Source organism: Canis aureus, chromosome 3 (assembly GCF_053574225.1).
Source record: "Canis aureus isolate CA01 chromosome 3, VMU_Caureus_v.1.0, whole genome shotgun sequence".
NCBI classification, from domain to species: domain Eukaryota; kingdom Metazoa; phylum Chordata; class Mammalia; order Carnivora; family Canidae; genus Canis; species Canis aureus.
Window position 1 is genome coordinate 56,446,548 of NC_135613.1, and position 19,559 is coordinate 56,466,106.

Here is a 19,559-nt window from a genome sequence, read left to right on the forward strand (position 1 = left end):
TGTTTTTCACCTGTGCTCTCAGCACCCTCCAGACCTGCCTTTGTTCAGAGCCCTAAGCTCATCTGGCTCCCACCTTGGGTGGGTACACGAGGTTGCTGTCATCCACCGTGGAAACAATAAACTCCCAAGAGAGGTTGTCCACTGGAATCTGGGGGTTAAAGGTGAGCATAAAGGAGAACCCCTCAGGAGGAGAGCAAGTCTGTGTCCCCAGCAGCCACCCTGCATCACACTTGCCACACTGCTCACATTGTTCTGGCGAGCTGAGGACTGCAGCACAGCAGTGAGGAAGCCGGTGGGGAAGGTGAAGCCAGACAGCCAGAAGATGACAGGAGGCCGGGCACGGCTGGCCCACAGCTCAAACTGTTCCACACGCATGGCCAGGTCCCGGGTCCATGAAGCCAGGGGCTTTTGTGAGGGATATGCCTGGAGGAGGAGGCAAGTGTGTGTTTTTGCACTTATTTTCTCATGCATCGAAATCTTGATTTTTGAGCACTTGGAGCAGATACGAGAAGTATCAGCCCATTCCCCAGTTACAGTTGGGCAAAGCTCTCCAAAAGCCAGCTCCCGGGCGGGAAGCATAAAACAACAACCATTTCACAATGAGAGCAACAGTAAGACTAACCCGTTCCTGTTAACGAAGCACCTACTAACAGTCACACACAGTACTAAGAATCCTGGAAGCGTCCTTGGGGAGGTTAGGAACTTGCGCTAAGTTCCTAGGTTAATAGGTGTAAAGCCAGTCTGGGAAGAGCAGAGCCAGATTTCCACCTTGAATCTATCTGGCTCCAGACCCCAGGCTCCCTGCATCCTGCCATATGCCTCCCGGGACCCAGAGACTGAGGGCACAGGGGGTCAAGAGCCAGTGATCTTGCCTTTCCCCAGAGTGGAGGGACATGAGCATCGAAGATGCAGTTGAAAATCTCTTCCAGGCTCGTAGACATGACGATGAGGCCCTGGATGCCTTTTTCCAGGTCTGTCAGTGAGGACCTGGGCAGGATAGGGTGGGTGCTTAGAGATGGGATGGACCTGGCAGAGCCATGGGGGGGTGGGGGAGGGCATTGGCAGGGAGCTCTTTCACTCGCCCCTCCCTGCAAGCCGCAGAGCCCCTCTCCATCTTACAGGATGGTCTCCAGGAGCTTGTTGTATCTCTGGATCTCCTGCAGGAGGACCACGTTGAGGGGGGAGGGATCCATGGCCAGCAGTTTCCGGGTCCCCTCATAGTCGATCATTTCAGGGATCTTCTGTTTCACATCAGTGGCCAACTCGAGGACCTGGTGCGGTGGGAGCTGTGAGCAGAGGCCTCTCTGCCTCCTTGCTGGCCTCCCCCCTACGAGTGGACCCGCTCATACCTTCTCTTCCCGGCTCTGGCCCCCTACCCTGGTGGGTGTAATCTGGGGTTGCAGGGACAGCAGAGTCTCAAACAGAGTTCGGGCCTCGGTGATCTGGGAGGCCACATCCGCATTGGGGTGCTGGCCAAAGGCCTCGGGGGGGTCCATGCCGGGCAACATGCTGATGTACTCTTTGTAAGAGGCCAGACTCCCATCTTTGGGGATGACATAAGCCTCCAGCACCGACAACCTGGTGGCCCACAGCATAATTATCACCATGCAGTGGGCCTTGGGGGCTTCAGTGCCAGGCTGAGACCCTGGTCACTATGCAGGTCCCCGTTACCCTGCTCCCGCATATCTGCCTCTCCTCGGTCTCCTGGCCTCTCCTCCCCACAAACGCATCTGCCCCCCCACCCAGTCCTGCCACCTGGTCTGTCGGTGGCCTCTGGCCCCGGGTTCAGTGCTACCTCCCCTCACCGGTAAAAGGGGGTTGACAGAGCCTGGTCACAGAAATAGTCGTTGATGTAGGTCGTGAGCAGACGCCGGTCCCAGTCATCCGTGACGTGCCCACCGTAGTTGACACCGGCAATGAGATACTTGAGTGCGTCCCATGGTGTCTCCTCATACTCATCCAGGTATAGACTCAGCAAGTTCTCGGACACCTGTGCGTGCCCCCCCACCCCACGCACACTGTTATGGCAGGAACTCTTCAACACAGGCTTTTCATGCAGGCTCTCTGTCTGTGGCTCTTCCCACAGGGGGGCCCAGGGCAGGAGGTGGAAGGACAGAGGGCTGGGGGGACAGACACCTGTTAGTACAAACCTCAAAATCAGAGTCATTGAAGCCATAGATAATATTCCAGCCAAGCTGCAGGAACTTTTTGCGTTCCAGCAGCACAGAATGGAAGAAGCAGAGTGCAAACAGCAGCTTCTTATACTTGGCAGGTTTGGAGCAATGGGAAAACTGTGGTTCCGTCATCAGCTGGTAGAGACGTGTCATGTTGGCCTTCAGGCCCTGGGGACAATGCAGAACAGAGGTGGGGTGATGTGCATAATGCTCAGTCCTGCCCCTAGCACCACATTGTACAGTTGTGGAGGTTGCTCACTGCACAAGGGCGCTGGCTGAACGGGTGAGTGAAGGCTGAAATTCAGCCCTTGATCTGCATGCCAAGATGTGCACTGATTCACAGGATGGGGTGGGTGCCTTTCTTTAATTTGCATGCAGGCACTTGTCTCCCTCAGTTTTGATGTTCTCAGCCACATTGTTCTCCATAGTGGGTAGGTACCCAGAAATACAAAGGAAGATGAAGACAGAGACATGCAACTATCAATGAACAAAAATGTACACTGCCATGTGCTAAGGTTCAGCGTACATTAAGGGGCCATAGTATGTCATCAAGGAGGGACTGTCTGTGTGATGGATTTTCAGGCTTTGTGAATGCCCTTGTGGGTCTAGGTGGATTTACCAATAGGAGGGACATGAGGAGGCTGAGGGGAGGGCATTGGTATCCTGGAGATGGAAAGGGTGGAAGGGATAAAGGGGAGAAGAAGTGAAAAGAGAGTGTAAATGAAGTCAAGTGCAAGGACACGGGTGGGGTCAGAAGGGGCATGAACAGATGGCACCATCTGGACTTGATTCACCAGGAATCAAGTCACGGGGCCACTTTCTATCTTGAGTAGCTCAGTGATATGTTGAAACAGCGCTTTTACGAGGACGCGTCCATAATGGACGTGATGGAGTGTTAAAACATTGGAGTAAGAAACCTTCCATTTATAACCTCAAAATACATAGAGTTTCTAGGAATAAATAAAAATGTACAAATCTTAGAGCACCTGGGTGGCTCAGTGGTTGAGTGTCTGCCTTTGGCTCAGGTCGTGATCCCAGGGTCCTGGGATCAAGTCCCACATCAGGTTCCCCACAGGGAGCCTGCTTCTCCCTCTGCCTATGTCTCTGCCTCTCTCTCTGTGTGTCTCTCATGGATAAATAAAATCTTTTTTAAGAAAGAATAATTTTTTTTAAAAAAATGTACAAATCCTTATAGAGAAAATGACAAAACTTTGTTGAAAGAAAGATCACATGTGGAGACATACTATAATCATGGAAGGGAAGGCTCGATAAGAAAGATGTTTTCCTCCAAACTGACCAATAGGATTTTTTTGAGTAGAACTTAACAAGCTAATTCCAACATTTACATTGGGGAATAAAGGGCCATGAATAGCCCAACAAGGAATATGGTATAGAGACTTGCCTTACCAGCCATCAAGGATTATTGTAGAGCTACATAGCAATTGAGACCATGCATATAGACCCCAATGCTAACAACCTGACCAATGCACAGGATAAAGAGCTCAGAAACCTTGTGTATATAAACATGATTTAAGGCTTAGCAGACACAGCAGGTCCAAAGGGTAATTGTGGGCCATTCAATGATGGTCCTGGGAGAACTGGTTATCTCTGTGGGGGAAAAACCCAAATTAGACCCCTCCCTACTCATTCCACACTTACAAGAATCAACCTCAAGTGATTAAAACACTGAAATGGGGAAGTCAAATTATAAAATGCTTTTTTAAGATTTTGTTTATTCGTTCAAGAGAGACAGAGGCAGAGACACAGGCAGAGGGAGAAGCAGGCTCCCTGTGGGGAGCCCGATGCGGGACTTGATCCCAGGACCCTGGGATCATGCCCTGACCCCAAGGCAGATGCTCAACCACTGGGCCATCCAGGGGTCCCTATAAAATGCTTTTGAAGACAAAGTATAGGAGAGCGATTTTACCACCGTGGAGTAAGCAAAGATTTCTTGAACAAGACCTAGGAGGACAAACCACAAAGAAGAAACAAGGTGAATTCCGCCCACCTCCTAAAAATTAAGGACCTCTATTCACCTAAATAAATAAACAAATAAATAAATGACAAAGAAAAAAGACAACCCACAAAACACAAAACTGACAGAAGGAGTAGGATGTGGAGCAAGGGGATCCTTGGGTGGCTCAGCGGTTTAGCGCCTGCCTTTGGCCCAGGGTGCAATCCTGGGGTCCCGGGATCGAGTCCTGCGTCGGGCTCCCGGCATGGAGCCTGCTTTTCCCTCTGCCTGTGTCTCTGTCTCTGTCTCTCTCTCTCTCTCTATCATGAACAAATAAATAAATCTTAAAAAAATAAAAGGATGTGGAGCAAAACAAGGAACCGTGGAACGTGAGCCCAGAGTGCTGAATGAGAAGAGCACACTGCTGTGCGTGTGCAGCTGGTGCAGTCCCTCCAGCCAGACACCTCAAGGAGAGCGGCTGTGTTCCAGGGCAGAGGGAGGGCAACGGGAGGGACAGTCATGGCAAGACGGGCAGGCGGGTGTGTGTGGAATTAGGATCCTTCACCCCTTGCATATGTTTTCTATTCTTTTGTATCTGCCTAATATTTAGTTAAAAGGAAAAGACCAGACAGCAGGCAGTGACCCAAGAATACACTCCAGAACCAGATCCTGACTGGCACCTGGAGGCTTCGGTTATGCGGACCTTCTTATTTGAAGTAAAACTTGGATGAATCACTGTCCCCTTGACTGTTGGGGTTGGCTTGTATGTCTAGATGCAAAAACTGGCCTCCCTCATGGGACAACAAAATTGCAATATCTGATCTAGAGTGGATCCTGTGTTGGGGGGCGAGGGAGGAACCGTATAGAGGACAAGATTGGGTCACTTAAGAAAATTAGAATATATAATAGATTTAAGTTAAACATCATTGGGGTGCCTGGGTGTCTCAGTCAGCAAAGCATCTGGCTCTTGGATTCCCGCTCAGGTCCTGGTCTTGGGGTCATGACATTGAGCCCCACATCCGACTCCACACTGAGCATGGACACTGCTTAAGATTCTCTCTCTTTCCCTCTGCCCCCCTCCCTTTGCTTGATTGTTCCCTCTCTCAAAAAATAAAAAAATTTAAAAAATCAGGGGTGCCACGAAAAAATGGGACAAAGAGGCACTCTCTGGTGGCGGGGCCTGGCAACTTCTTTTGTGAGTGTGGGATTTCCGGGGCTGGCTGCCTGGAAGCCATGTGGAATCCAGGCCTGGGACTGAGTGTGCTTACTGAGGCCGGAGATAAGGATTGGAGTTGAAGTGAGGGAGAGGACAATTTCTCCACCAAAGGAGGAAATGTAGCATGGGCCGAGCTGGGGGCCAAGGAGCAAGTGTGGAGCTAAGACCACAGGAGGACAAGGGACAAGGAGACACGGATGTGGTAAGTGACCAGGCAGGAGGTGGAGGGAGAACCCAAAGCTGGAAGAGCACAGGTCACAGAAACCAGGGGAGAGACCAGCAGCTGTGTCAACGCCCAGGGGCAGCCAAGGATTGAAGTAATGAATGATGCGTGTTCAGATGATATTTGTTGAGCTCCTACTACATCTAAGCCCTGGCGCTAGTCAGGAGGTGAGCAAGACATTGAGAGGGGAAAAAATTTAGAAAGACATGGCCTCTGCCCTCGAGGAGCTTCCAGTCTCGAGAAGACAGGAGTCTATCTGAACCTTGCGATCGCGGGTAAGATGACCGGGCAGCGGGGGCTGCAGGAACAGTGGCAGCGGGAAATGGTTTTATGAGCAGGGATCCCTGGGGTGACGGCCTAAACGTGCAGGGCAGGGGCTTCTCAAGGAACTGGTAATAGGCCCAGGAGGGGGTGGGGAGGACATAAGGGGGGCTGCAGCAGGTGCTTCCAGAAGCCTTGGGCTGGGGGAGTACAGAGTCTAGAGGAAGAGGGACAAGACATTTTAAGAATGAACTGTGGAGGTGCAGCAAACAGAGCCAAGGGGACCCCGTGGCAGTGGGTGATGCCAGGAGGCCCCCTCTGGGGGTGGGGTGGGGGAGGGGGACACACACAGGCCATGTAAGGACGGGGTTTGATCTTGGCTGAAAGCGAGGAAAAGGGGCTAAGGCAGTATACGCAGAGGTAAAGGCCAGCATCAAGATGGTTGTGGGCTGTGGGATCTTAGAGGATCAGCGTGGTTGCATTTAATGGTGACTTTGTCATTCTGGAGAGAAGCTTCCAACAGAGCTTGCGGGGGGAAGCAGGGAGGCTGGGGCCCAGCCCGGACCTCAGGGAGAGATGAAAAGAAATGCTGGGAGGCAGAAAAGTTCTATCCACTAGTTATTTACTACTATTCTTCCCCTTCCTCCCCTCCTCCTCCTCCTTCTTCTTCTTATTCTTCTTCTTCTTCTTCTTCTTCTTCTTCTTCTTTTTAAGATTTTACTTATTCATGAGAGACACAGACAGAGAGACAGAGACACAGGCAGAGGGAGATGCAGGCTCCCTGCGGGGAGCCCGATGCCGGACTTGATCCCAGGACCCCAGGGTCACGCCCTGAGCCAAGGGAAGACACTCAACCACTGAGCCACCCAGGCGCCCCATACTATTCCATGCCTCAGCTTCCTCTCTGTAAAGTGGGGGTAGCAGGACTTGCCTGATAATAAGGTGTGTGCATTTTAAATGAACTAATAAATAAACAACGCCTGGCGTGCAATAACGCTCAAGAAATGTTTAGGGATTACTGTTACGTTCTAGGGGTTTGGCACATGGAGGGAAGAACTAGGGTAGAATTTTTTGAGAGCAGGAGAAGCAAAAAGCCGTGGTTAAGGCTGGGACTCCCCGTGACGCTAGCAGGAAGAGCGCGGTGCCAGATGGCACGGTCGGGACTGGCTATCTAATGTCACGGTACCTTTGGTGGTTCTGTGGTCATCTTGATGCTGGCCTGCAAGATGGAGATGGGGAAATCTGGGTGGGGGCTGGAGCTGAGCCAAAGGCGGAAGGAAGGGTGAGGATCTTCCACCTGCAGCTGTTCCACCAGTTTGTCCAGATTCGGCATCCAAGACAGGGACAGGTGGCAGTTGGCTAGGAACACCCAGTGTCCTGCAAGGAGATGCTGGAGTCAGTGGGAACCGTTCCCCGAGCCCCATCTGTCCCATGCTTTGCACCTGATGGTGTGTGCTTGGTGGGGAAGGGGTCCACACTCCTGGGTCTGCCTTTCCCAGGCCTCCTGGGGAAGTGGGGGCCACAGTCAGAGTCCTGGACTGAGCTCAGAGGCTCCGGGGAGCAGGACTAGTGCCAAGGCTGGGGGCTGAGGAGCCAGGTGGCTACTGACCCTGAATGACACCCTCTCGGAGGAGCCGCGCCGCGATGGGGGCCTGGCCCTGGCCCAGGGACAGGGCGTGGAAGCGCTGGGCCATGCCTGTGTGCTCTGCCAGCTGGAGCAAGGCACTGGTGGGGTCCACACCAGGGGACAGGATGAATACCAGTGGGGTTCGTGGAGTCGAATCCTCCATCACCTGCCGGGATCACAGGACGTGGCCTCAGGCAGGAACCGAGAGAGAGAGAGAGAGAGAGAGAGAGAGAGAGAGAGAGAGAGAGAGACTGCAGAGAAGCGTGAGGATGGAGGGACAGAAGGAGCCAGGGCGGGGTGGCCTGGGAAACCAAGCCACTGACCAGCTTCATGTTCAGCACAGGTGACTCGATGAAGCGGGAGCCCAGGTTGGACACGATGAAAGACGTAACACAGAAGGCCACGCGGTCCTGGCGCAGAGAGCGGACGATCAGCATCCGCTGCATCTCGTTGCAGGTGTTCTCCCACTCACCTAGGGATGAGGGGAGCAGCCGCAGGGACTGAGCCCCCTGGGGGTGTGGGGGTGCAGGAGTCTAACCCAAGGGGCCCCTGCCAGGGATGCTCCACCAGGAAGCGCAGGCAGGGCTGCGGCAGAGAGGGGCGCACAGAAGGCGGGAGAGAGCACCTGGCAGCATGGCCTTCTCCGGGGTGGCATTGGTGTACCACAGGTGCCAGTCCCGGGGATACTGCTCAAAGGAGTTCATGAGTCCGTGGAAGTTGGTCAGTTTGTCCAGTTCTGTGATGTTGTCCCAGTAGGCATCCGCCAGCCAGCTGGTACATGGGTTATCCATTTGGCCCTCCCGGTCCAGGACCTGGGCAAGGAGGGAGGAGGAAGGGATTGAGCAAGAACATCTCCAAACAATGACCGTTATTATTATTATTAATTATTATTATTATTATTATTATTATTATTTTATGATGAGGAGTCTTGCATGAAAGAGAATGAAGGAAGGAGGACAGGAATCTGAGATAGATTGGAATGTACCTTTTTTTTGTTTAAAAGGATTTTATTTATTTATTCATGAGAGACACACAGAGGCAGAGACACAGGCAGAGGGAGAAGCAGGCTCCATGCGGGGAGCCCAATGCGGGGCTCGATCCCAGTACCCCGGGATCACGCCCTGAGCGGAAGGCAGACGCTCAACCACTGAACCTCCCAGGCGTCCCGATTGGGGTCCACCTGGATGGGGGAAGTCTAGGTGGGGGTCCAGGTCTCCGCCTGCAGTGACCGCGCAGTGCAAATTTAGGAAGCTGGCGCCCTCTGGTGGTTTGCTGGTGTTACTGTCCCTCACCGTAAAGCTTCCCGGCGGCAGCCTCGCCCCTTAGAGTGGTTTGTTCATTCCCTTCTTCAACAGATATTTATTGCTCACCAACTACGTATTTTCGGCCCTTGGGGCACATCAGCAAATAAACAGGATAGATATCTCGGCCCTCGAGGAGCTTATTTTCCAACACGGGAGGGCAGATAATGAGCCAAAACACATACCAGATAATTAAACCATCTAGTCGGTTAAAGATGGTAATGTCACACAAGAACAGAGTAAGTGGAGGAGGATAAAGACTGGAAGTTCTGGGGGGCGGGGGGCGATGAAGTATTAAATAAGAAGGGGCACCTGGGTGGCTCAGTCCGTTGAGCATCCAACTCTTGGTTTCAGCTCAGGTCGTGATCTCAGTGTCCTAGGATGGAGTCCATCCAGGCTCCATGCTCAGTGGGGAGTCTGCTTCTCCCTCCTCCTCCCCTACACCCCGTCCCTCACTGCTTTTCCCTTCCCCTCAAATAAATAAATAAAATCTTAAAAAAAAAAAAAGTCAAGGAGGTCTCAGGGATTCCAGCGCAGCTCGAATCCAGTGTCAAAGGAGATGAAGGCGGGCTGCCTGCACATGTGTGGCCAGAGGGACGAATGCAGAGGTGCCAGGGTGGGGCCTGCCTTCGGAGGGCTTCTGGGGCTGCCGCAGGTGGACAGAGGGAGGAGTTGGGTGGGGGAAGGTTTTAAAAAGTCTCTGGGCGGCCAAGTTGAGAGGGTGGGGGCAGGGAGCGTTGGGAGGCCTTTGCTAAAATCTGGAGGAGAGGTGAAGTGTGTGCAGCCAAAGGAATAAAAGGGAATAAAGGGGAAAGGAGAGAAAATGAGTGGGAAGTATCAGAGAGGGAGACAAACCATGAGAAACTCCTAACTCTGGGAAACGAACAAGGGGTGGGTGGAAGGGAGGTGGGCAGGGGGTTGGGGTGACTGGGTGATGGGCACTGAGCGGGGCACTTGACGGGATGAGCACTGGGTGTTATACTATATGTTGGCAAATCAAATGCCAATAAAAAATATACAAAAAGTAAAATAAAATAAAATAAAATAAAATAAAATAAAATAAAGAAACCGGTTTGCCTTCGAGGGTGGAGAATGACTGGCCGGAGGAACCTGCCATTGCGGTCTGGCGTTTTTTTTGTTTTTTGTTTTTTGTTTTTTTTCGGTCTGGTGTTTTTAAGGGCCTAAAGGATTTTGAGCAAGTCCGTTCAGCGTGGGAGTGCACAGGAGCAGGAGAGCTGGGTGCCACCAGGGTGGCGGTTTCGCCAAGCAGAAGAACCATGGGGGTGGGCAGTAAGGGTGCTTGCAGGGAAGAGAGCGGGATGTGGCACGGCAGTCAGGTGGGGGGAGGAGAGGATGAGCAGCAGTGAGAGAGGCAAGATCACACCAATCAGTAGGTCCCAGGTCAGAGGGGCCCCAAAGCTCTGCCCCTAATGCAAGTGAGGAAGCACGTGGCCAGTCAGCCCCCACGTCCCCAGGGAGGTGGGCGTGCACCTGCTCCCACTGGTGCTCCTGAGCCCGCTTGCTAGGGCCTTGGGCCTTCCGGTCGGCCTGGAGTCCTCCTCACATGTACCCCCAGTCCCCAACCTTGATGCCTCCGCCCGACTCACCACACCCCCGCGCAGAAAAAAGTTGTACTCATCCATATTGAGCTTGCCAGAGGTCTCTAGGATTTTGGCGCACATCTGGAAACTGAACAGTAGCTTATGGCGCTCAAACAGTGTGCGGCAGGTGTACCTGTGAGATGGGCGAGGAGGGTGGAGGAGGTGGGAAACACAACGTGAACACTTGCTGCGCAAACATCATGCAAATGCAGGCTTGCAGGGCCGCCGGGCAGGGCCATTTGCAGAAAGACTGGTGAGCAAACCCTGGTGCCCGATCTGAGGAGGAGGGTCGGGAGAGGAAAGGTCAGGGACAACTTCCGATTTCTGGCCTGGGTGACTGGGAGGTGGGTGTTGGTGCCACTCGGGGTTGGGGGGAGGCCCCTGAAGGAAAGAGGGAGGTGAGGGGTTTGGTGTGAAACGCGCTGAACCTGATAGGCCAGGGGGCCATTCATGTGGAGAAGTCAAGTTCACCACTTCCCAGAGGTGGTCCCCAGACCACCAGTAGCTGTAGCGCCCCCTGGGACCTAGCTACGGATGCGCAACCTCAGGCGGGCCCCAGGCCCCCTGAATCTGAATCTGGATCTTACCAAGATTCCTAGAGCTTCCAGGGCATTGCCCCTCAAGAAGCGCAGAGACAGTGGACACTTGTAGGTACAAGTGTAGGGCTCAGGGACAGCTGATGGCTGGGCCCAGGGGTCTGGCTAGAGCCCCAGGGGGACCTGCTGCCTAGGGAAGGTGTAGGGAGAGGGGAGCAGGGGACTGGGAGTGGTGGCCGCGGCTGGGACAGCACCAATGCGGGAGGGCAAGAGGGGCAGCAGCCACACAGACGCAGTATGGTGCGCCGACCTGTACACTGCGTAGGTGTGGTACTCGTTCAGGTAGTCGATGCGGTCCTCCAGCTTGTTGCTGCGGTGGCTCTTGTCGATGCTGAGGATGAAGAGGCCAATGTAGGCGTCCAGCGAGAACTGGTACATGGGGTCGATTCGGCCCATGTCGTTGAGCACAAAGAACAGCACTGAGGCCCGCTGGGCGCAGGGACGGTAAGCCTGCAGAGGGGGGGCGTCAGGGTGCGGAGCCATGGGGCGAGGTGGGGGTTGGCCACGGGGATGACCCCCCCACGGAGGCAGGATCCCTCCCCCCCAGCTCACCTCGCGGGCCATGTCGATGTTGATCTCTGTGGTCTCACTGGTCTCCAGCTGCTCCGTCACCTCGGTGGCCGTCATCTTGGAGGTCCGAAGGGTGTTCACCAGCTGCACATCATCGAGCAGGGAGCCCGTGGCCTCATTCAGCAGCCTGCAAGGAGCCCCGTGGGTGCGTAGAGCCAGAGATCAGGACACGGGTGTGGGCAGGCCTTCCTCCACTGCCCCCTGGGGCCCTGCAGGGCCTGCAAGGAGGCCAGTGGCGGGTCAGGGGCGATGGGGGTGGGGGCAAGCTCTCACCGAAGGATCTCATCTTCCAGCTCCTTGAGCTTCCTCTTGCCAGCAGCAATATTGATGACGAGTGAGTCCTTCTGCTCCTCCAGCTCCGGCCGCTCCTTCCGGACCACAATGCCCAGCAGTTGAGCCTCCAGGCCCTGGAAGTAACAGGATGTATGCTGAGAGCTGAGACTCTCACTCTGGTGACCTCACCCTTGTCGCCCCACACATCTCCCAAGCACTCATCCCCTGTGGCCTGATGCCATGGGCCTCCTTCTCCATCCCTCTACAGTGCCTCCTGCTTCACCACTTGAGTCCTGCCACTGCCCCCCCCACTTACCTGCTCTTTAACAGCAAAGTTGACAATGGTGGTCTTGGCAGAGGTCTCCGGGCTGTAGTGGGGGTTGGAGAGCTTGGTGGTGATGTAGAACCGGAAATTTGTATTGTACTCCACCTCCTTGTCACCAATACGCATCAGCAGCCGCCCACCTGTAGCCACGGGGGTCAAGGGGGTCAAGGGTGAGGACCCACTGTGACAGTCATGGGCTAGCCCATCTCCCCACTCCAGTGACAACCCCCTCACCCCCCCACCCCTGCCCTCAGCAGCCTCAGCCCAGGGCTAACCGATTCGGGCAACAGATTTGTTGAGCACAGGGTTGAGTGTGGGATCCAGATACTCCTGCACATTCTGGAGCAGCACAGGGTATCCAAACTGGATGGCCTTTTCTAGAACCTGAAGGTAGTCCCTCATTTGTAGGTCAATGATCTGGAGACCCTAGAGAGCAGAGGGGACAGTGGGAGAGCCACTGAGGGACCAAGGGGGAACAGTCTCAGGGGCAGGGCCTCGGGAAGAGAGAGGGTTGGGGAGCAGCCCCCACCCCCAGCTTTGCACCTGGTTCCCTTCCATGTTCTTGATCCACTTCAGGGCCTGGGCCTGGGGGTCAATCATCAGTGCCCACCTGCAGGAGGACGGCCCTTCAGAGGACAGGGTCTGCCCTCATCCCCCTCCCATCACCTCTCCTCGCCCCCCCTCCCATCACCACCCAACCCCTGCCCCCAGGAGCATCCTAACCTGTTGCCACGGGTGACGATGATGCCATTCTCGGTGGAAAAAGCATCCGAGGGTAGCCCTTGGATGTTCCAGTCTCGAACTTTGGTAGGATTGGACAGGAAGTTATCAAAGGTGAAGCGAGGAGAGCAAGGGACCTGAAGTTCTGAGATCTGGATGAGGAAGTGCCCCACATGTCAGCCTGGAGACCTGAGCCTGGCACCCTGGCCCCTGCCGGGGATCCCGAGCCCTGCCCGAGCCCTGCCTCACCTTCCTCATCCAGATCTGGTTAACGATCTCGTCCCGGTAGTTGGTCAGGAAGGGGCCCATGTAGGACAGGAAGGCAGCAGCCAAGAGACAGTCACCCACCAGGTAGCCCAGATCCTTCTCCAGGCCCTGGGGGGCAGCAAGGGGGGTGTAAGCCCTGCAGGCTTCCTCCTTAAGACACTGTCTAGATCAAAGAGGTGCCTCCCCTGTCCTGAACCTTTGGCCCTGAGGGCTCTAAACTGATTCTAATAACTTTTGAGTCTTTCCCCCCCACACACCTTGTCTTTAACAGCAGTTCTGTTTACACTGTGGTGATAAGGCCTAACCCTTTCCCAAAGCCAGGAACTCAGTAAAGGCGGAGACAAGATGCCCCAGGACTGTTCCTACCAGGTGGGCCGGCCACAGAGAGGGCCCTGTTGTGTGACCCCTAAAGTGCACAAAGGTCTTTCCTTCTACTCTTCTCCTGAAATAGGGGGAGAACTCCCACCCCGCATTCAGACGTCCCTGCACCCATCCCCAGATGTCCCCCTGTCCCTTGACTGTCCCTCAGCCAGAAAGGGGTGGAACCCTGGGAACTGGTGGGCGCGGGGAGGGGGTGTGGAGGGCGGGCGATTGGTGGCGCTGAAGTCACCTGCACGGTCTCCTCCCAGCGCGCCTTCTCGCCAGCCAGCCCCGACACCAGCAGCCCGGCGCGCTCCAGCTTCACCTCCATCTCCTCGGACCTCTTGCGAAGCTCCTCTTTCTGCGCCAGCTTCTCATCATACTGTTTCTTCAGCATCTCCAGTTTCTCGGCCACCTGGGAGGGACCAGAGCACAGGGTCGAACACAGCGCTGGCCGCCCAACGGCTCTGGGTTCGAATCGCCTGTCTGGCATTTTGTGGCTGTGTGGCCTCGGGGTGAACTGATTTCTTTGTGCCCCGGGTTCCAGGCATGCAGAATACAGATACGAACACCTGCCCTCTAAGGCTGTTGTATACAGAAAACGAGATAAAGCATGCGTGATGAAAAGAATTTTCTTTCCCTTCCCTCTGCCACGGTTTCCTTAGGCCAGGAAACCACTTGTGGTGAAACCCAAGACTGGGCTGCAGGCGGACCTCTTGTGGCAGAATAAGCCACGCGAGATATGATGGCAGGAGAGGGTCAGATGGCACAAAACACCTGCCTGTCTACGCAGGTGTTTTGTGGCAGGACCTGGAGAAAGAAAAATCTAGAAATGGTCCCAGGAACTGTTGGGAGAGAGGGTGAGGGGCTCTGTTCCAGAGAAAGGCCCAGGTCTAAGGACCCACATAGGGATGGGGACCTGGGAGGAGCTTTCCCTACTAGAGAAGCCTCCCTAAGGGCACCTGGGGGGCTCAGTGGGTGAGCACCTGCCTTCGGCTCAGGTTGTGACCTCAGGGTCCTGGGATCTAATCCCACGTCGGGTTCCCTACAAGGAGTCTGCTTCTCCTGTGTCTCTGCCTGTCTCTGTGTGTCTTTCATGAATAAGTAAAAATCTTTAAAAAGAAAAAAAAGAAGAAGAGCTCCCGTGGACTCATTGCCACCTGTAGGCTCTGCTGAGCTTGGCACCTGTCGCTCAGATCTGAAGTACAAGCCTGATGAGCTTCTTCCAGGATGCAGACGTGTGCCCGACTAGCTAACACAGTACTCGCTGTGTCACCCCCCCCCCCACTTTCACGAAGCGCACAGGTCTGGCGTGGCTGTAAGCACCTGGCACACAGTGCACACAGGACAGACATTGGTTCCCTTCCTGCTGCTCCCCCCCCGGGACAGGCAGCCTACAACAGTGCGGAGCTTGCCCTCTTGCCCTGCTTCACAGACAGGCCTCGTCGGGTGGTTGGAAGGAGAGTGCAGTCCTGGCACAGAGCACTTAAGCGGTACCTGGGCCAGAGGGAAATGGGACACCCGACTCCCCAGGATGTCGTCCTTCAAGCCGAGTAGAGGTTCCAAACGTCACCTTCGGATGACCGCTTCTCTAGGTGGGGCCTCAGCGGCCATCCATAAGACAGCAGTAATATCTACAGAACCACGGGGTGAGACCTGGGGATCTGGAGGTTTCGAAAGGGGCACCCTGGCCCCTGCCCCGCACGGTAGGCATCATCCCCAGGCGAAGCCACACATCCTGTGGTCCGTGCTGTGTGCCACCTGTCATCGGTTCACATGAACCCTGCACTGGGTCCACACTCATCAGCAACGCTGATTATAATTGGGCTTCCCGTGGAGATGTCTGTGGAGAGGCAGGCAGCCCACAACCGTTCTGTGTTTCACTATTCATTTCGCATGTGCTGTCGTCTTCACGGTTTTTATTTTTTATATGAGAAATCTGTGCAGAAGGTTAAAGACCTAAATGATATGATGGAAGGGTCATAATGACAAGCAGGAGTCCTCTGGCTGCCTCCTGGTCCTGCCTTTCTGTGGCAAATTCTTTTTTAAGTATTTCTCTTATGTCTTCTGGCAGCTGCCTCTGTATCTTTGAATATTATACTTAGGCTAGTTTTTTTTTTTTTCTTTTCTTCTTTTAAGTAGCCTCCACCTCCATCACAGAGCCCAATGCAAGGCTCGAACTCACAACCCTGAGATCAAGACCTGAGCTGAGATCAAGAGTCGGTCTTTTAACTGAGGGAGCCACCCAGGTGCCCCCTTAGGCTACAAATATATATGTATGTATTTTATTAAATATTAATATACATTACATATGTATATACACACAAATCTGCAGTTTTAAAATTGTTGTAGTTTTAATCTTTTTAATTCAAAAATTGTGGGATTCCTGGGTGGCTTAGCGGTTTAGTGCCACCTTCAGCCCAGGTCCTGATCCCGGAGTCCCGGGATCGGGTCCCACATCAGGCTCCCTGCATGGAGCCTGCTTCTCCCTCTGCCTGTGTCTCTGCCTCTCTCTCTCTCTCTCTCTCTCTCTCATGAATAGATAAATAAAAATAAAAACCTTTAAAAAAACAAACAAAAAATTATGAAAAATCTCGAACCTAAGGAAAAGAATCCTATGGTAAACACCTCTAGGCCCGTCACATTTTTTTTTTAATTTTATTTATTTATTCATGAGAGACACAGAGAGACGCAGAGAGAGGCAGAGGGAGAAGCAGGCTCACTGCAGGGAGCCTGATGTGGGACTTGATCCTGGGACTCCAGGACCATGCCCTGGGCCGAAGACAGGCACTAAATCGCTGAGCCACCCAGGGATCCCCGCCTGTCACATTTAACAGTTGTTCACATGTTGCTATTTTTAATCTCATTGCCTTGGGTTTGGCCAAAGTATCTCAAAGGAAGTTACAAACTCATGAAATTCCCAGCCTCAAGACTTCATGATGCTTCCCGAGAACAAAACCATGACATTTGCCACATGACCATGACCATAACCCCATTATCACACCTAACCACAACTTTGTCTTTCTTTTTCTTTTTCTTTTTTAATAATTTCCCTCTTTTATATGTCTTTTCATAAACAGTGAATCCACTTCAAAAGGAAGGAAGCGTACACACAGTGAGGCATCCAGCTTCCTCCCAGTCCTGGGCTGCCCCCCACCCCCACCCCCCTTGCTGGCTGCTGGCTCCAGAAGCTTTCCAGACAGAGCCCGCCAAGAATAAATACAAGCTCCGTGAAGGCAGAGCCTTGCTCGCCTGCTCAGTCCTCACACATAGAAGAGTGCCTGGCGCTCAGGAAGCGCTTCATGCCTGCGTGGATTTTTTTCCATGAAGTTAAATGCTGGCACATTACTGGTGCTTTACTATTTTTTTCCCTGTCTCCAAGTCGGCGCTCGTCAAGCTGCCTCATTCTCTTTAGCAGCTGCAAAAAGAATCTTGTGAATGACTGAACCATAATTTATATAACAAGTCTCTTTCTGATAGACATGTGTGTCTTTCCCACATTTTCTATTATTAACAATCCTGGGACGGATATCCTTGTACGTGCGCAAGCACATCTTGACACGGCTGTTTCTTTTTCGTTTACGTGGTGAATAAGTCGCTCAAAAATTCAGAAGGCATGAGCGCCTGGACAGTGTCCCAACCCTGCCCTCCATCGGCCCTCCTCCCTCCTCCAGGTAGCCAGTGTGACCAGCTTCTTGAATATTCCTCCAGAGGCATCTTGTGGACACACAAGTACATTCCACACGGCTGTTTCCTGATTTCTCCATTCAAAACTATTTTTATTACATCGATGCTATGATGGAGGCAGGTGTCACCCCTGACCCTCCACACCGCCACCTGTTTCTCCCTGATCCTACTAGGTTTTTGTTTTGTTTTTTTAAGATTTCACTCTTTATGTATTTATTTGACAGAGAGGAGGAGGGTCAGAGGGAGAGGGAGAAGCAGACTTCTCACTGAGCAGGGAGCCCGATGCAGGGATCGATCCCAGGACCCTGAGATCATGACCTGAGCTGAAGGCAGATGCTCAACCGACTGAGCCACCCAGGCGCCCCCACTCTTTATTTTGTTTTTTTAAAGATTTTATTTATTGGGCAGCCGGTGGCGCAGCGGTTTGGCGCCGCCTGCAGCCTGGGGTGTGATCCTGGAGACCCGGGATAGAGTCCCACATCAGGCTCCCTGCATGGAGCCTGCTTCTCCCTCTGCCTCTCTCTCTCTCTCTGTCTCTATGAATAAATAAATAAAATCTTTAAAAATATATTTTATTTATTTATTCATGAGAGAGACAGAGACACAGGCAGAAGGAGAAGCAGGCTCCCTGCAGAGAGCCCGATGCGGGGACTCCATCCCAGGACTCCAGGATCACACCCTGGGCTGAAGGCAGGCGCTAAACTGCTGAGCCACCCAGGGATCCCCCCCCACTCTTTATTTTGTAAAGTACTCTACACCCAATGTGGGGCTCTAACCTACAACCTTGAGATCAAGAGTTGCACACCCCTCTCCTACCAGTTTTAATGCTTCTACTGTTGTTACCTTTGTAACGCTGAAGAACATCTTCAAACCCTGTTTTACCTTATCTACTACAGAAGCATTGCCCAATCTCCCCTGTTCCCCCACCTTTATGGTCATCTTTTTATTTTTACATGGTCGAGATTGATAACAATGTTCCCACTCAGAAGTCACCGTCTTCTCTAGGTCAACCGTAGTGGCCCAATGCACGAAGAGCCCCAAACGTGCCTGTGACCAGGGTTGCTGTCGCATGCACCTGGTGGCTGGCTGAGCCACCTGCAGGTCACTGCACATGCCGTGCTGATTGTGAAGTATTTTCCTATTGAATTTCCTTGTGGGAATTCTTATCGGAAGGATCAGGTCTCGGGTCTCGTAGCTCTCTTGCAGGGTTGAGTTTGTTGTGGCTTTTCATATTCCTTGACCCTGTCTTCCCACCCTTCTACTGACTGTCAGATGTTGATTGTTTTTAATTTTCCCGGAATTCTTTCTTTTTCTCTGTTGGTGATTTTTCTCTTACCGTCCTCTTTTTTTCTTTTAAGATTTCATTTATTCATGAAAGACACAGAGAGAGAGGCAGAGACAGGCAGAGGGAGAAGCAGGCTCCCTGCAGGGAGCCCGATGCAGGACTTGATCCCAGGACCCCGGGGTCACAACCTGAGCTGAAGGCAGACACTCAACTGCTGAGACACCCAGGTGCCCCTCTTACCATCCTCATTCTGCTTTCTGGGTGTCATTTCTTCCTTAATTACCCTCTGATGATACCAATTTTTACCTTCAGTTTGCTTAAGTGCTTCTCCATAACCCGAATGATCTCTGGGTTTATTTTTTCTTCTGGGGCCATGCTTTGCTACAATTCCTAATCATGGCCATGCCCTTGTATGCTGGAAGACTTCTTCAGGGCTTCACACACTCCTTCTCCAGGGGACGTGTGTGGCTGATCTGAGTGGTGAAATCAGGGAGAATAAGCTAGAATGCTCAGCCGAGCTCAGCCCCTTTCCACTCTGGCCCCCAGCATTGCCCAAGACCAGGAATGTGTGTCTGATGCCCAGGTCACGTCTAGCGAGGCCACTCACAAACCGTGTCAGCCACGTCCTCCCACATGGTCTCTACAGGGGATCTTCTGGCCAAACCCCTTTTGATTTATTTTCCAGTGTGTTTAGAACCCCAGGGGTAGAAGGCAGCTTCTCAGCTTGCTCAGATTCCTCGAGAGTATGTGTGCAGACTCAGAAACCCACTGAGAGGTTTTGGGCGGATGCAGGGGCGGCATGTCACGCGCACACTTTGGGATGTGGATGCAGACGATTTGTACGGGCTCATATTAGGCTGGGTGGGTTTTTGCACCGGTACAGTCTTCTTTTAAAGATTTTTTTTTTTTAATTTATGAGAAACACAGAGAGATAGAGAGGCTGAGTCACAGGCAGGCTCCATGCAAGGAGCCCAACACAGGACTCGATCTCGGGTCTTCAGGATCACGCCCCGGGGCTGAAGATGGCGCTAAACTGCTGAGCCACCAGGGCTGCCCCGGTTGGCTTCTAACAGCTGTCGCAGGATGGTAGGGGGGTAGGAGGAAAGCCGTCGCCTCGAT

General features: G+C 53.1%; 1 protein-coding gene across 3 annotated transcripts in view; it reads right to left on the reverse strand.

Annotated features, from left to right (window-relative positions):
- The window catches only part of DNAH2 (dynein axonemal heavy chain 2), an 87,907-nt gene that overhangs the window by 1,123 nt on the left and 67,225 nt on the right, over positions 1 to 19,559 (reverse strand). For 2 of the 3 annotated variants that reach the window (XM_077892768.1, XM_077892767.1), the window contains 21 exons: positions 13,719 to 13,883; positions 13,091 to 13,216; positions 12,845 to 12,993; positions 12,665 to 12,731; positions 12,397 to 12,547; positions 12,113 to 12,261; positions 11,797 to 11,930; positions 11,506 to 11,650; positions 11,204 to 11,403; positions 10,364 to 10,490; positions 8,081 to 8,267; positions 7,779 to 7,927; positions 7,438 to 7,621; positions 7,015 to 7,205; positions 2,151 to 2,342; positions 1,806 to 1,990; positions 1,350 to 1,578; positions 1,120 to 1,271; positions 873 to 987; positions 247 to 423; positions 74 to 148 (listed from right to left, as the gene is read on the reverse strand). In XM_077892768.1, the coding sequence (XP_077748894.1) occupies positions 74 to 148; positions 247 to 423; positions 873 to 987; positions 1,120 to 1,271; positions 1,350 to 1,578; positions 1,806 to 1,990; positions 2,151 to 2,342; positions 7,015 to 7,205; positions 7,438 to 7,621; positions 7,779 to 7,927; positions 8,081 to 8,267; positions 10,364 to 10,490; positions 11,204 to 11,403; positions 11,506 to 11,650; positions 11,797 to 11,930; positions 12,113 to 12,261; positions 12,397 to 12,547; positions 12,665 to 12,731; positions 12,845 to 12,993; positions 13,091 to 13,216; positions 13,719 to 13,883 (3,249 nt within the window). Of the gene's footprint in view, positions 1 to 73; positions 149 to 246; positions 424 to 872; positions 988 to 1,119; positions 1,272 to 1,349; positions 1,579 to 1,805; positions 1,991 to 2,150; positions 2,343 to 7,014; positions 7,206 to 7,437; positions 7,622 to 7,778; positions 7,928 to 8,080; positions 8,268 to 10,363; positions 10,491 to 11,203; positions 11,404 to 11,505; positions 11,651 to 11,796; positions 11,931 to 12,112; positions 12,262 to 12,396; positions 12,548 to 12,664; positions 12,732 to 12,844; positions 12,994 to 13,090; positions 13,217 to 13,718; positions 13,884 to 19,559 lie in introns of those variants that run through there. The other variant, XR_013376620.1, reaches the window with a different exon arrangement.